Source organism: Helicoverpa armigera, chromosome 2 (genome assembly GCF_030705265.1).
Source record: "Helicoverpa armigera isolate CAAS_96S chromosome 2, ASM3070526v1, whole genome shotgun sequence".
Classification (NCBI taxonomy): Eukaryota; Metazoa; Arthropoda; class Insecta; order Lepidoptera; family Noctuidae; genus Helicoverpa; species Helicoverpa armigera.
In genome coordinates, this window is record NC_087121.1 from 2,942,303 (window position 1) to 2,957,465 (window position 15,163).

A 15,163-nucleotide genomic window follows, 5' to 3' on the forward strand; every position below is an offset into this window, starting at 1 on the left:
TTCTACAAAGCTCCTGTACTATAAAAATAGTTCACACGTCAACTCCATGTAGGTAGGTACCTCGTTTTACACCGACCTCACCACAATCTAATTACGTGGCACAAATTGGAAACTAAATCTTCGATAAATTGTAACACCTACGTACTGTAGTAATTAATTCTTCATCGACACGGTACGAGTAGTATGTGTAGTGTTTTGTTTTTTTTCCTCGTAAAATATGTTAACGTAAGTTGCAATGAACGGATAGATGTAATAATCCCTTTATTAAATATGATGTAAACAAGTCCTTCGCCTCATTTGTTTGGCTGTTCGCGATAAACCCTCAAACTTCTACACGCATTTTTATGCGGATAATGTGACTTATTATAGCGCATAAGCATCAGCGCAGACAGTGTACTTTTTGTTTCTATACTCTCGTAGCCCGAAGGGACGGCAATTCGAAACAACGGGAAAGATTCCTTAACTCAATAATATAAAAAGATTAAATTGAATTTTCAGTAGCGGATTGCCAGCAGATTGTGGAAACACAATTCTTACAGTTTCTTGCTTGATCTAAGTAATTTATTGCAACTTGAAGCGGTATTGAAACTTATTTTGTAGACAAAAAAAATGTTTCTTTACTCTTAGAACATTATAAAGAAATATATAAAACAAAAATAATTAAATTCCAAGGCTAACCTAAATCTTTACCGCAAAAATCTGTCATTATCGACGGTTTCCCCTAATCGATCATTTCGGTTTAGGCAAGTATTGGTTGATTTGTGTGCGTGAGACAATGATGGATAACTCAATCACACAGGTGCCGTGTTGGCTGCTTCATGAGTGGAAAATGTGATAAGCTATTGATATATGAGTAATGAGTACGTTCTAATATTAATATATTAGTGTTAAGACTGATATTTGGAAATGCGGAACAGGTTTCATATCGCTGAGATCTGGGAACTTTTGTCACTATTCCAGTGCTTACATACATATATAATGTATTATATTCTTAGAGGTCAGATCAGAAGTGGTACTTGAAAATGAATAACACACGTCTATAAACATTTAACCTGGTAAGGTTTATTTCTTACAAAGGATTTAGCAGAAGCCAACTTTGAATAGCAAATACAATATCGATAATTAATTATAAGATCACGATGTGACATCTTCAACGTCTGTCATCCTTCTATCCGTCATAACTTCTTCTTCTATACCAGCCTGGTCAGTCCAGGTTGGTAGCAAGGAGGATTCATATCTAACACGGCCGTTCCTGACCCTGCGGCGTCCTCGCCAGCAGTATTATTCGCCTCATCAGCATCAGGTCAACTCCCCATAAGCTAGTCACCGACATGTTGCTCATGATCTGAAACATGTTAAGCAAGGTATAAGTAATTTACTCGTAGTAGTCGTTTTTGTGTAGGTATAAGTCTGAAGCAGGAGAAAAGGAAGGGTAACAAAAAAAATGTTGCATGTAATTTCACAAATTCATAGCATAGGCACGCATTTAGGCTATAGGTTGCATACTATGACGACGTGAAACAGAGACCCATGCGTCCGTATGTTCTCGGTGACAGAGGCTCCCAGTTTGCTTGTCATTACACACGCTCATAGCATAGGCACGCATTTAAGCTATAGGTAGCATACTATGAAGACGTGGAACAGAGACCCATACCGTCGTATGTTCTCTCAAAGTGGTCTAGACAACTAGCACCATCAGTATGTCAAAGTCAAAATCAAGGAAAAGACCATTTCCAAGCTAAAATTACAGTCAAGGTCAAAATCAGTCATTGAAAGTAGGTCAATTAGATCAACACATCAATATTCATGCACCCTTTCATGGCACGCACACAAAGACTCATGTACATTCGAACGTCCTCAAAGTCCTTGTCATTGTCAAATTGCCTCGCAGCTCTCAAAGAAAGCCAAGGAGGTCACATTTCGCTCGGCCACTGCTGACCATTCATTTGAAGGATCTAAGTTTTCAAAGAAATAAATCCATGACTTAATTATAACTTTGACACATACAATCAAAATAGTAATCCAAAATATCATCATTACTCATCGTTAATCAAGTGCCAACAAACATAAGTGATCAACGGTTAAAATTGACACGTATGCAGTTTTAATCATCTTTATAAAATAATGGTAAAGGTCATGATGGGATACATAAGAACTGGATTGATCTCACCAGGCATTATCACTCCATGATTCTTGTAATATCTCTGCAAACAGCGCTAGGCCTTTGCGCTTTATGATAACAGCAGGGAGTCACATTATGTGACACCACAGCGAGACAGGAGTAGAGGTTCCTTCCACACGAAACGCACGAGCGACCTCGCGATATGTTGATGAGCTGCTCCACTCGACAGACAGGATACATGTTCCCAGCTCACGTATTAGATACTATTCTCGCCATAAGACAAATGTAACACATGAAACATAAAACACAATAACTGGATAACAACTTTGATATGTCACCATGGAAACCGGTGATATTTTTTGTAGCTACAAGCGGCCTTGTTATTATAAGTAGAAATTATTTCCCATTATTTCTTAAAATGTATCCAAGAATAATGAAAACAACACCGATACTCTTCTTTCAACACAATTTTTAGTACAGCAAATCATGCATCGCACAGAATATTCAATTTGTTTTAACAGTTGGCAGTTTTAGGCCTTTATGTTGAAATCATTTTCTAAAAGCGTGACAAAAGGTAGGGACACGACACAGCGCTTCTTCCTTCCTTCTCAACGCCAGACATACTTATACCTCGTACTATGATAAGTTGAAAAGTTTCAGCCCTATCTGCAAAATTCATAATCCAAAACTGTTCAAATCATAAAATATTGATCATAAATTTATTATGTGCAACTTGTAAAACTTCAACATGGCTTTTCAGGGCCACTGTCTTCGAGCTTCAGTGCTTTACACATCCTGAAAAAGAAATCCAAGAGAAGAGGTTCACTCTAAAACACAAATCTGCTGCTGAAAGGAATCTTCGTAAGATCGAACTGAGACTGTTCCAGCTGGTGGGCTATCTTCAGTATCTCCAGCATTCGATCGCTTTTTGTTTTACAAACAAGACACAGCAGCTGTCACTTTTCCTCTTGTAATTTCTAGTCAAGACTTTGACCAGTTCTTTGCCATAATGTTGATGTTGTGGCTTCCAATGTGCTGTCGGTTATATCGTGGTTGTTTCACAGCACATGAGGATCATTCATAGAATCGCAACGGTATCGGAACTATAACTAGTTCATACTTTTTCTTCAGAATACTCTCGAGTGTAAGAAATAAAACTTATTTACGGTTGAGATGTAATTTCATGAATAAAATAAATCATTATTGGATTCAGATGGCAAAGGGTAAAGTACGCGTGGCGATCCCACTTCTGATCTTAGAGGTCAGATCAGAAGTGGTACTTGAAAATGAATAACACACGTCTATAAACATTTAACCTGGTAAGGTTTATTTCTTACAAAGGATTTAGCAGAAGCCAACTTTGAATAGCAAATACAATATCGATAATTAATTATAAGATCACGATGTGACATCTTCAACGTCTGTCATCCTTCTATCCGTCATAACTTCTTCTTCTATACCAGCCTGGTCAGTCCAGGTTGGTAGCAAGGAGGATTCATATCTAACAATATATTTAACATTAAAGAAAATTCTTATACTTTTACTGCATCACACAGGACGTTTTAACATCTGGCGGGATTTGGCTTACTTACATGTGTTTCTCCGTATCTGGCAATAAGTGTTTACTTATGAGTTTCTCTGTAGCAATCTTCAGAGAAAACTTGCATAATATCATATCATATTGCTATAATATTATCTAGAAACACAAACTAACACATATAATAGTGAATATAACGTTGTTATCATGTTGGCTAGCCAAACAGAGCGTGTTGTCTGAAGTACTGCTTCAAACGTCATGCATTTCAACGTAATTTCAATTACGTCACTTTGTACTTTCAGAGAAAATAACAAATAGGTAATTTTTTGAAAACAAAAAAGTTTGTGGCTGAAAATCATTAGATAGGTACGTGGAAGCTTTTTTTAAGGAATCAGGGTACCTTACCTACTATAAAAACTACTACTATACACTACACTACACTACTATACTACTAAAAACTTGTCTTTACAAAATATTGTTTCAAATATTAGTATAAAAAAAAAACTAAGTTAAGGTACATACTCTAACTTTAGGATACCTATAGATTTTTTTACCAAACTGCCCAAAATACATTGAATCATTTCTTACAGTTCATACGGAAACAAAAGCAGTCATAAAGAAATAAGTAGATATTTCTATTTCGCCAGCGAAGCCCAAAGATCAGAATCTCCATTTAAACCTTCGCAGTAAAAGAACTTTCATCATCTTGATATCTTTCAAAACCTTTTCCCGAAAAAACGACAACCGAATTCCGACTTTACCTGCGACAGTATAAAGTTCAATTTTCAGAAATAATATTTATTATTGCTCCTTTTCCTCTAACTGTACGATACTCTCAAAGTATTTCGTAACTCAGGTGTCATAGTAAGATGGTTGCATAAATAAATATATAATACTAGCCGTTTTCCCGTAGTTTCACCTGCGTCCCGTGGGAATTACTGTTTTTACCGGCATAAAATATAGCCTATGTTACTTGGGAAGAGTGTAGCTTTTCAAAAGTGAAAGATTTTTTCAAATCAGTTGAGTACTTTCGGAACTATTAGGGCACAAACTAAAAAAACACTGTATGATAAATTAGCATAGATCAGTAGAACTATCAGCCAGTAGAATTCAGATAAACAAATTAAAACCTTAACACCTTCAACATAAGGTTGTTTTTACATTACAGTAGAGTTAAAACAAATGCAATAGGAATTTCCCTGCGGCCTGTGAGTCGTGTAAGCGATTAGGGTAGCAATGCACCAGATCATACGACCGGCAAATGTGATTGTATTGCAACGATGCGAATCAATTGCTTGGAACAAATAGGAAATATATCAAGCCATTTTTCTTGTTTATAGTTTGTATTTCTTCTGCTATAACTGAATGTGTAATAAAAATCCGTTCAGTAGATTTTTTGTGAAAGAGTACCCAACGAAGATTGGCACATCCGTCCACATTTATACTAAAAATACTTACTACTACAATTTTTTTTTAATCGTATTTAAAAATATAGTAGTACCTGAGACAAAAAAATATTTCTGCGTTACAAGAAAATATGTAGCAACCTCTATCTATGATAGTAGAAGGTACGAAATTGTAATTGTATTTTTACAGATCAAATTATTATGAAAAACAATCGTTTTCCTCTTGTTTAAGACAGCAAAGGTAGCGCAACGGTAAATACATTATTTTGTTTGTTTACATCACAAACCGTATTTTTGTTAATTTCCTTGCGGAAGTAAATGCAATCAGATATCAGACATTATAAAGGATATGAAAAAATATAAAGTAATTGCTTTCTTAAATAAATTGTACCGGTATAAATGAAATGAAGATTTTTGTGTACTGAATGAATTTGAAACGGTAAATGTAAACAATGTTTTATTTGAATTACATAATATTTCGTTTTCATCACCAGTGATTGGAGAAAAACGTGGAAGCTAAGCTAATAATCAACAACCAAATGTAACAGAAACTATAATTTTCCTTTGTAGAGTGCAGACTTAGATCCTGCTTTATTTCCTAACAATTTCCCAAGCTAACCTTGATAAAGTTGGAAAAATGTAAGAAGAAAACTAGGTAAAATATGAATAAAAGATACAATACTAATCCACTCAACCATGAATTCATCTTTAAAATAAAAGAACAGTGGCGACTTAGAGAACCCACAACCTACAAACAAACAGTCGGCCGACAATTGGCCCGGTGGTGGTTAGCAATTTTAGGGAAATCTTGAATCCAATCAAAGTTTTCACGTATTCTGATACCGGAAAAATACCTAAACTTTGTAATGTGCGTACTACCATTCATCTTTATACTGATTTATAAGCCCAAACAAACTATCGGCCGACTAAAAGTATGCAGTATGCGAGTACTCTTACCCTTGAAATTATACGGGTACATCATTCAGCATTTTCTTTTTCTTTTTAGGATACTAAAACCTTCGTTCTTTTTACAAACCTAGTTTCTGAGAAAGTAAACACGAGAAAAAAGGCTTGATACGAATTCGGGATTAGGATAAAGTTGATCTGCGCTTACAAAAGCAAAATCTATTGTTATACATGGTAAATTGGGAAGCTACAAAAGGTTGTATGTTAAAGTTAAGGAAGGTTGCAATTTGAGACTTATGCTCTGGGCTATAAGGTAGCTAGGCTATGAGGATCTATGATAAGGATTTAAATGTTTTCTTAGGATGAGTAGTGGCAAAACTAATACGGTTGATAAAAATAAAAGACGTCAATCATTCCTAAGATACACAAGTTGTTCATGTAATTTCAAGGTGAATATTTTTCTTACAATATTGCCTGGTATATTATAGATACTAAAATCAATATTTTAGAGTTTAAAACATATAAGTACAACCAGCTCAATAATTATTTTATTTTTCTTGATTGAGACTCGAAAATGAACGACATTTTAACATTATTTTTAAGTATCCGTCTCAAAGGATCAAGATATGTAGGCGTTAAGTATACCATTTTTTTACCACGGAAAAGGTTAATGATGCAACATTTTTCTGCCGTAATCCAGAGACAGGAAGGTAGACAAGAGAATAAAAAGATAAAGGCTTATTAAAATTTATAACATACCATAAAGAAGAAAAAGTACGATTCACATTCACTTTCACAACATGATGGATGTAACTTAGCATACAATGCTGAAATAATATACAAACAACATATTTTCTTGGCCAAGGCTGACTGCCAAGTTTCCAGATAGTCACGTCATGCCCTTGGCAATGAAATTCGTGCAGACGTTTGCCAAAAAAACTGTGTTAAATGTGCCATATTTTATTTTAATCTGTGGTGTAATTTATGAGGTTGGTCGGCAAATGTGTCAGCCAGGTGTGGCAGAATTTTAAAGCTACTTAACGCCAGAATTTGCAGTTGATTTTACTGCAAAGCATGCTGAATATTCTTGCGGTTACATCTTTTAGTATTTTAGTATTCTTCAACTTCTGGTATTAATAGTTATAGCACCTTTGCTTAGTGCATTCTGCAAGCAATCCCAATTTTATTTAAGATTGACATTCAAAATGTTTGAACAGAAATGGGCTATCACAAAATTAAGCTTTTACCTGACTTTGCAACTAAAGTTTAAACAGTACCTAGGACTGGAATTTAACCTCACCAAGATAAAATGCAAATCGCACATAAATGACTATCACAGTGAACTAAACTTTTCAATCTAATGCATCCATATAAATTTTCAGCGCATTGGCGTATCTAAGCACTATTTTATCCAGACTGAATGGAGATAGGATTGCGCCGAGGGAGACTGCCGTAATATTTGCGGGGCTCCCAAGATTGCATTGCAATTTTTGCAAAAGGGTCTTTAGAAGTCACAGTATTTAGTTTTTAGATACAGAAGGTACGTGGATGTCTTTAGAGAAATATAGTACAACATAATATAGTTGGATCGACGAAGACGACCGATGTGAAGGATGTGCCAGCCATTATATATTTTTGCCCATTGTCTTTTCATGTTTCACCTCCATATACGACTGACTTCAAAAGTCGGATTCACTTGTCCCCTCGCACCTTACTTCCTATTTTCATCAAATGTATGTGTTGTAGCACCCCTGGGTTCTCTATAAAGGTACCTACCACCAAAATACTAACTCCTAGAAAAACACGCGACGTTGCTGCTGACTACCTACCAATAGGCATCCTTACTTAATAAGATCACTTACCTAAGCGCAACGCCATCAGCTCTCTCCTCGCTAGCAATGCTACTCCTAGGTGAGCTGCCGAGACGACTGCTCGCGGATTTCCGCCGCAACTCGTGCGGGTCCGGCTCGTCCTTGCTGGTGAACGAGATCCGAGGCGCGTGCGCACGGAGCCCGCCCACTTTGTGGCCTGATACGCCGCGACATAGCATCTGGCTTTGTGTTATGTCTGGAACAAAGTAAAATGACATTTGAATTTATTTATTAAAATATTCAAGACGTTAAGACACGTTAAACTATAATTTCTAAAATTTATAGTTAATTGGACGCAAATATTATAAGAAAAACTTAGTATTTTAACCTATGTAAATAAGTTGTATATTAAAATTCACTACTTTGTCCGGAACTAACGAGTATTTATTTTTTGCTGTCATCTAGATGCCTAATATGGAGGATTACCTATCCCATAACCCTATCGAAATTCCCAAGTGTCTCACAGGGTACCTATGTGGTGTACCTATGTAAATTCCAAACTGCTGGCACCATTTATAAGGTCTTACCCTAGCTAGCTTATCACATAATATCCAGTAGGTACCAATACCTATCCTGTATCAATACCTATCAATTATCACGTTATACGGTAACCCTAATAACAGCTAACATCTTACTAAGTTCCACTAGAGTCTGTTCGTTTGACGGATTAGCAATTAATATTAACAGTTAAGCTTCTACGGGAACAGTGACGGCGGTTTCATGTTACCGTCACATCACTAATTCAGGAACCTTTCTAGAAGTGGGAATGTTTTGTGTTAAAGGTTGAAGAATAAAAAGGAAAACGAAAGATATATTTTTTGTTTCGTCCTTGTTGGCTTCGCTCATAGCTTCGTTGTGTATTATCGGAATGGGACCACAAGACGAAATATAATATGTTCTTACCATACCAAGCTTACAAAAGGCTTAGGTCTCCTTAACATTAGTAGTATTTTGAATGAATAATTCATACATGAAGGATAGCAAATTCGATGTCTTTGATCGCTTTATCAATAAATACTTAATTGATGATATATCTGGCACAAGTATATTGCAAAAGACAACATTTCTTATCCAATTCATGTATAAAGTATGAACAAAACTATAACATTCGTGTACAATAATACTCTTTGAGATCATGTTTCTTCCTTACGCAAGAATATAAGGGCTTCAATTCCATTTATTTATTCAAAGGGCCCTTGCAAGTAGCTCACTTCTGTCTCAGAGTCGCGACTGCCGGTATATATAAAATCATACCAAACCGCTTATGCAATAAGCATATTGAGCCCTATTATCCCCAACGATTTGGAATACAACGCAAATATTTCGGGCCAACAAAAAACGGAGGCAAGAATTTTTTTATTGCCTCCAACAAATAGATATTGGGGATAGACTTTCGAATTGTTCCGTTGATTTCTCTCGTAAAAGATTTTCTGTGAACGGTCTCAAGGGTAGACGGCCATTTTATTGTCAAGAACAAAGGTCCCAAAAGGTCAACGTTGATGATTATTATCGACGCGGATTATAGTTTTACGTCTTTTTTTTAGGGTTCCATACCTAAAGGAAAAACAAGGCTTTGTTACTAAGATTTCGCTGTCACCAGCTGTTTTTACCCGACTGCCAAAGAAGGAGGGTAATGTTTTTCGAGTGTATGTAAGTATGTATGTATGTCTGTTCCTTTGTGACCTCCTGTAGCCTAAACGGCTTGATGGATTTTGATGTATGAGGTATCGTTAGATTTGTCTTGATTACGGGAGTGTCATAGGATACATTTTATCCTAAAAGTCCCACGGGATATTTTTTCTAAATTTCCCTTTAAAAAAATATGTATGCGGTATCATTAGATTCATTTCAATCACGGGAGTAATAATTAATATAGGATACGTTTTTTCTCAAAATTCCCACGGGAACATGTTAATTCTGCGTCAACGCAAAGCAACTCATGCGTTAGCAAGCAAAAAGATAGGGCGTGGCCTGGCATGGCGCGCGGCGCGGTGCGGAGGGGATATGCTCGAGTATACAGCCCGAATGCGGGCACACGCATAAGGGCACACGTCGTTGACGGTCTTCAGCAGTAATGACTCACCTAATTTTTCTTCTTCACTACCAACAGTCCAGATTGGCGGTAAATATATGTTGCGGAGTAACATCACTCGTAATCTAAAGCCAAATGTCGTCGAAATAATTTAAAATGGTACTTACATATACATAGTCTTCTACATCTACAACATTTTCGTTAAATAAAACAGCTAAAAAGTTATAAATAAAAGAATTATTATTAAAAACAAAATACCCGACTGCACACTAAAAGAGAAACAAGCCCCACAATAATATTTAATTTATAAATATTGATGGAAAGCATCGCAGGCGGGGACCACCTTGACCGCCACCAACGAAAATTCTGCTAAATGGTGCACAACCGAAATGACTATAAATAAGCCTCTGTTGGTCCCCGCCTGCGATGCTTTCCATCAATATTTATAAATTAAATATTATTGTGGGGCTTGTTCGATGTAGCATTGTTGCCGTTTTAACAACTAATAAAACTGTGAAAACAATCCTTGACATTGAAAGATAATAAGTATTCATTCAGGATGTAATGTGCATGAGATATGCTATGTAATATCTTACAGTCCTGCATGTACATATGCATGAGAGTAGGATTTACATTCTGCATCCATGTGGAACCCTACGTGTGAGAGTCCAACTGCCACTTGGCCGGTTTTATTTTGTATTTGACATCGTTTGAACGGATTTAGGATTCTATAATAATGGTCAGTAACTAGAGAGTTGGATCGGGTTAACCGCAATTTTGTCCGTAATTACATCGTTAGTGCGGTTAGGTTTAGTTTTATTTTTAGGATGAAAGATCTATGTGTTATCTGTGTCTCCTATTACCAGATATTTCTTTACCCCATTTTGGCCTTTTGGATCTTGATCTAAATAGAATTATGAACGATATTTATTTTGAAGACGTTTCTTTACCAGCGTAAACTGTATGTACCCAATCATGCTCCGGCTGTTTGTAAAATAAATAAAACATTAAACAACCAAACACATAAGCAACCGGGAGACAGGTAGGCTCCTTATTCAATAATCTTAAACATCGCAAAAAGACTAAGCAACAGACGAATATAAACATCACGTTTAGCATCTTAATAACTCCATTAATAATTCCGCCTATAATTGCTGCCGGTATTAGCAGCTATTCAACACAGTTCGACGTCTAACGAGCTCATTTATATCTCATTACACATTCAGTGTCTCTTGAGCCCTTGTTTCTGACTGTCATTTGACACGGCATAGATCTAATTTCAATGAAAATGTCACGTGTAAGAAAAGCTATTGAGAAATTCGACAACTATACTCTTGGATAACCAGGGATTTTAACGAGAGGGATCCCGTAACTTTTCCTGGTAGTGGAGTAAAAAGATTACATATCCTACCTAATCGCTTTCGATTTTTGAAACCAGAATGAGTATTATTCCTAGAATGGACAACAGATTAAGTCCATAAGAACTAAAGCCCTAATTTCAATCTTTACTGAAACACGAGTCAAACGTCTGATGCCAATTGATCTTACCAAGGGTACCTATCGGGATTCCCAGGTAAGCGTTCTAAAGGACAGAGAGGTAGTCACTCCATATAAAACACTCATTCTAAACCCAACATACCTAGCTGGGAAGTGGCTAGTCTTATAATAAATAACTTTTTGATAATAGCATCGTATATTTTTATTATAATTTTTTTTGCAACATTCAACGGGACTTTTTGATGTATACCTACAGTTGAAAATTGAGCAGACTTTTAGAACAGAACTCCCAAACTTTTTATTTGTTTAACACATAAGCCCTATTTATATTAGCAAATCTTGGTTGGCAGTGGCTCAGTTATCTAATAACAATGAGTTAACTCTGTCTCGTGGGAAATAAGCGGTCGGCGAGATTCTCGCGTTTATTGAAACATTTATTGTTATGATTTGTAGCTCTGGCTAAAGGTTATATTGCTCAAATCAACTTTTATATGTAGAAAGGGCTTCTTGTTTTTTTAATATTGTTTTGTTCAAGTTTTATGGCCAAAAGTATTTGTTTATCGTTGACAATGATGCTTTAGTTTAGTATCCCAAAATAATAGTTTAGGGGACGTAAAAAATATGATTAAAGTACTTTATAACAATTACATTAGCATTAATTACAATTATATAAAGTAATACAAAGTCTAATTTTGAATTTTACTGAAAAAAGTCCAAGATCTATAGTTTTCTTTTACTTTAATGTTGTGACTACAAAATATTATATTTAAAGGCATATTTTTATAAATGAGCCACTTAGTCAATAAAATATAGAACCCACTTTTTGGTTCAATCGTTTGAATTTCTAAACCAAATTGCAGATAAAAAAACCTTTTACCTAAATAATTCTATAGCGTACTGAAAAAAGGGCTTGCCTAATAAGCCACTTTACGAGAAAAAAATACAACAACCTTTTTTGCCTTTAGTACTTTCTAAATATAGGGATGTAACAATACATATGAGGGTCTTTTAACGAATCCAATAGGTTTTCAAACGATATTGCCTGCTCAATGTGGTATGTTTTGTAATCAGAAATGTTCCTTCGAATCTCGGATTGGACGGTACGAATAAGTATTTCAACCATTTTTGGAATGGTAGACATCTCAGATTTTTTTCAATAATTTCCATTTTGGTTGCGTAGTTGGTTCTGCCTTTTCGGGTGTTTTGCCATAAGTAGATACCTATTAACTCAAAAGAAAGACATTAAGTAACAAAAAGTGCAATTACAAACTCTTGCCATTATATCTTGAAAAAAAAAAACAATATCTATTAATCAATTAGTCTTCTTAGTTCAAAAGAAAAATAATAAATACGTTTGGTTGGTTTGGTGGTAGTTTGGTTATTCGCATAGATTATATATTAACCATTCAGGTTTCAAATAAAACACTTAACTCTAGCTACGTTGATTGTGAAAATGCGAGAATGTCGCCGAAAATTGCCGATGTCCCAGAAAATGGTATCGAAAAACGTCAAAGGTTTTCGAAGACCCGAAACTAAATTCGAATATCATGTAGTTCGATAATAAAGTTTTCGTTCCAAAAACTAGAGTCTCTAGGGAATAAAGGTTTATTGTAGCTTCAATATATTTTCTTCCCTGATGGATTAGACTGCCTTTGACATTTCCAAAGTTTATCGAGTTTGCCTTCAAAAATTGATTGTGAGGGTTTGAAGTCGGAATAGATATTGAAACGAGGAAGATAAGGAAGATAATTGCTTTGTAAAAATATGTTGCTGTTATACTAGTTTTTGAAAACACCCGTGTTATATTAGATCCGTCATGTGGTGCTTTAGGCTACGAAATAGAAAGAAGCCTTCTTATAAATAGCCCTCTCAGAAATCGTTCGTTTCTTTCGTAATGTATTTTTAATGCAAATCTAACATCAAAAAGCTCAACTAATTTAAGTGCTCATCTCCTTTATAAGGATATCGCTAAGCGACTTGCTAACACTTCAGGTGACCCAAGGGCTGGTTTTTATTTTGGCCAAAAAGTAAGCATTGCCATCCAACGTGGCAATGCTGCCAGCCTCTTGGGTACACTCCCGGTGGGCAGCGATGAGGAGTTTTTTGATGCAATTTTTTAAATATTTTTATTTATAGTAAGTGTATATATTAGGTAATAAGTTAGTTATATGTTGTATATATATTTATTTTTAAGTTATTTAATCTTGAAATACAATAAATTACTTTCATGGATTATTAAAAATTTAAGATTAGTTTTTGTCGTTTTGTTGAAAATCGAGCTATTGAGGTTTAGTAGGGTACAAAGTCATTATCTTGGACCTTTAAATAACTTTGTCACGTTTCTCGTTAAAAATGCAAAGGATGACCCATTGGCCCTTTATTCACCAATAGGGTCGCCACAATAGGTATTTCTAAAGGGTAAAAATTAAACTACTGACTACTATTTGAATTCCAGTAGGTACCTACATTCATATTTTATGTATGTCTAGCTTTCACACTGTAACAATTCATTTTATTTTATGTGTTTTTTTTTAATTTTGCTTTATAAAATCTCTTGAAGCTCTTATGTCTGTAGGTAACCGTAGGAAACAGCCGCATATTTTTAGTTCTCAATAAAAAAACAAAAAAAAAATGCTACGCGTATTTAGGTTTGCTCGTAAAATATGAGTGCCGTTGTTCTCCATCAGGCATACTGCTCGAATGAGTGCCTTTATGACATCACTATCGCATAGTTGGGTCCTCAGAGTGTAAAACTTTACAGCTTCCCATATGGTTTTGGTATAAAAGAAAGTTTTTTTCTGCCATAAACCATTTATGTCTCTATAATAATAAGGCCTTCTTTTCTTGCGAGTTTTTTTACTTATATTTTGTATCATTTGGCTTTTCACCATCATCATTATCATCAGCCTATAGCAGTCCACTGCTGGACATAGGCCTCTCCAAGTGCACGCCACTGAGATCGATTTTCGGCTGCTCGCATCCAGCTCCTGCCGGCCGCCTTTGGCTTTTACAAAAACATGAAAGTGACTTCAATAATTTGTCTTAAACCTTCTCCTAAGTCTGTCGAATATTACGGTGAAAACCACAAAATCCCCTCAATCAAACGTGAGATAATCGCGCACAAATAAACATACATACAGGACCAACCGAGAACCTCCTTATTTAAAGTCTGTTAACAATATGTAACACATTTAAAAGCTGAGCGTCATCACAAATATGTATTACATCGCGAAAAACAAATACCAAATTAACGTTAATAAATAAAATCAACATGTGTATGAAATGTCAGTTACCTGTAGACTTACATACAATAATGTAATACATTAACATGACAGGATTGTGGCAGCTTTGCGTTGGTTCTCATTAAATCGTGCCGCCCCATCGATCCTGTTATGGTCGGTTCCACCTCAAGAGTATGCGACGTAGGTTAGGAATTACGCATGTTCAACTAGGTGTTAGTAAATTGAATTATTTATAGGTAGGTACTAATATTATATAACTAAGTAGGTACGTTGCTTGATTCTTAGGACCCGCTAATTTTAATAAAAAAATATTTTAATGTCTGATATCCCATTTATCAAGCTAAAAATGTACTAATGATATTAGGTATTCTTTCAAAACCTTCTAACTAAAGCCAGCATCTGTTTCCGTGTGAAAGTACAAGGGCAGAAAAATATTATAGATAGTTCAACTCAGATTTGCGCGCGGCCCTATGTGTGCGTCGGCTTGTAAATATACAACTTTCATTTGTGTGACAGTGACGTCGTCCGAGCATGACGTGTTCTTATCACT

At 35.5% G+C, this 15,163-nt stretch overlaps 1 protein-coding gene across 1 annotated transcript in view; it reads right to left on the minus strand.

Annotated features, from left to right (window-relative positions):
- The window catches only part of LOC135118708 (uncharacterized), a 159,261-nt gene that overhangs the window by 18,697 nt on the left and 125,401 nt on the right, over positions 1–15,163 (minus strand). Inside the window, exon 4 of the mRNA XM_064041355.1 lies at positions 7,834–8,038. Within this exon, the coding sequence (XP_063897425.1) occupies positions 7,834–8,038 (205 nt within the window). The remainder of the gene's footprint in view (positions 1–7,833; positions 8,039–15,163) is intronic.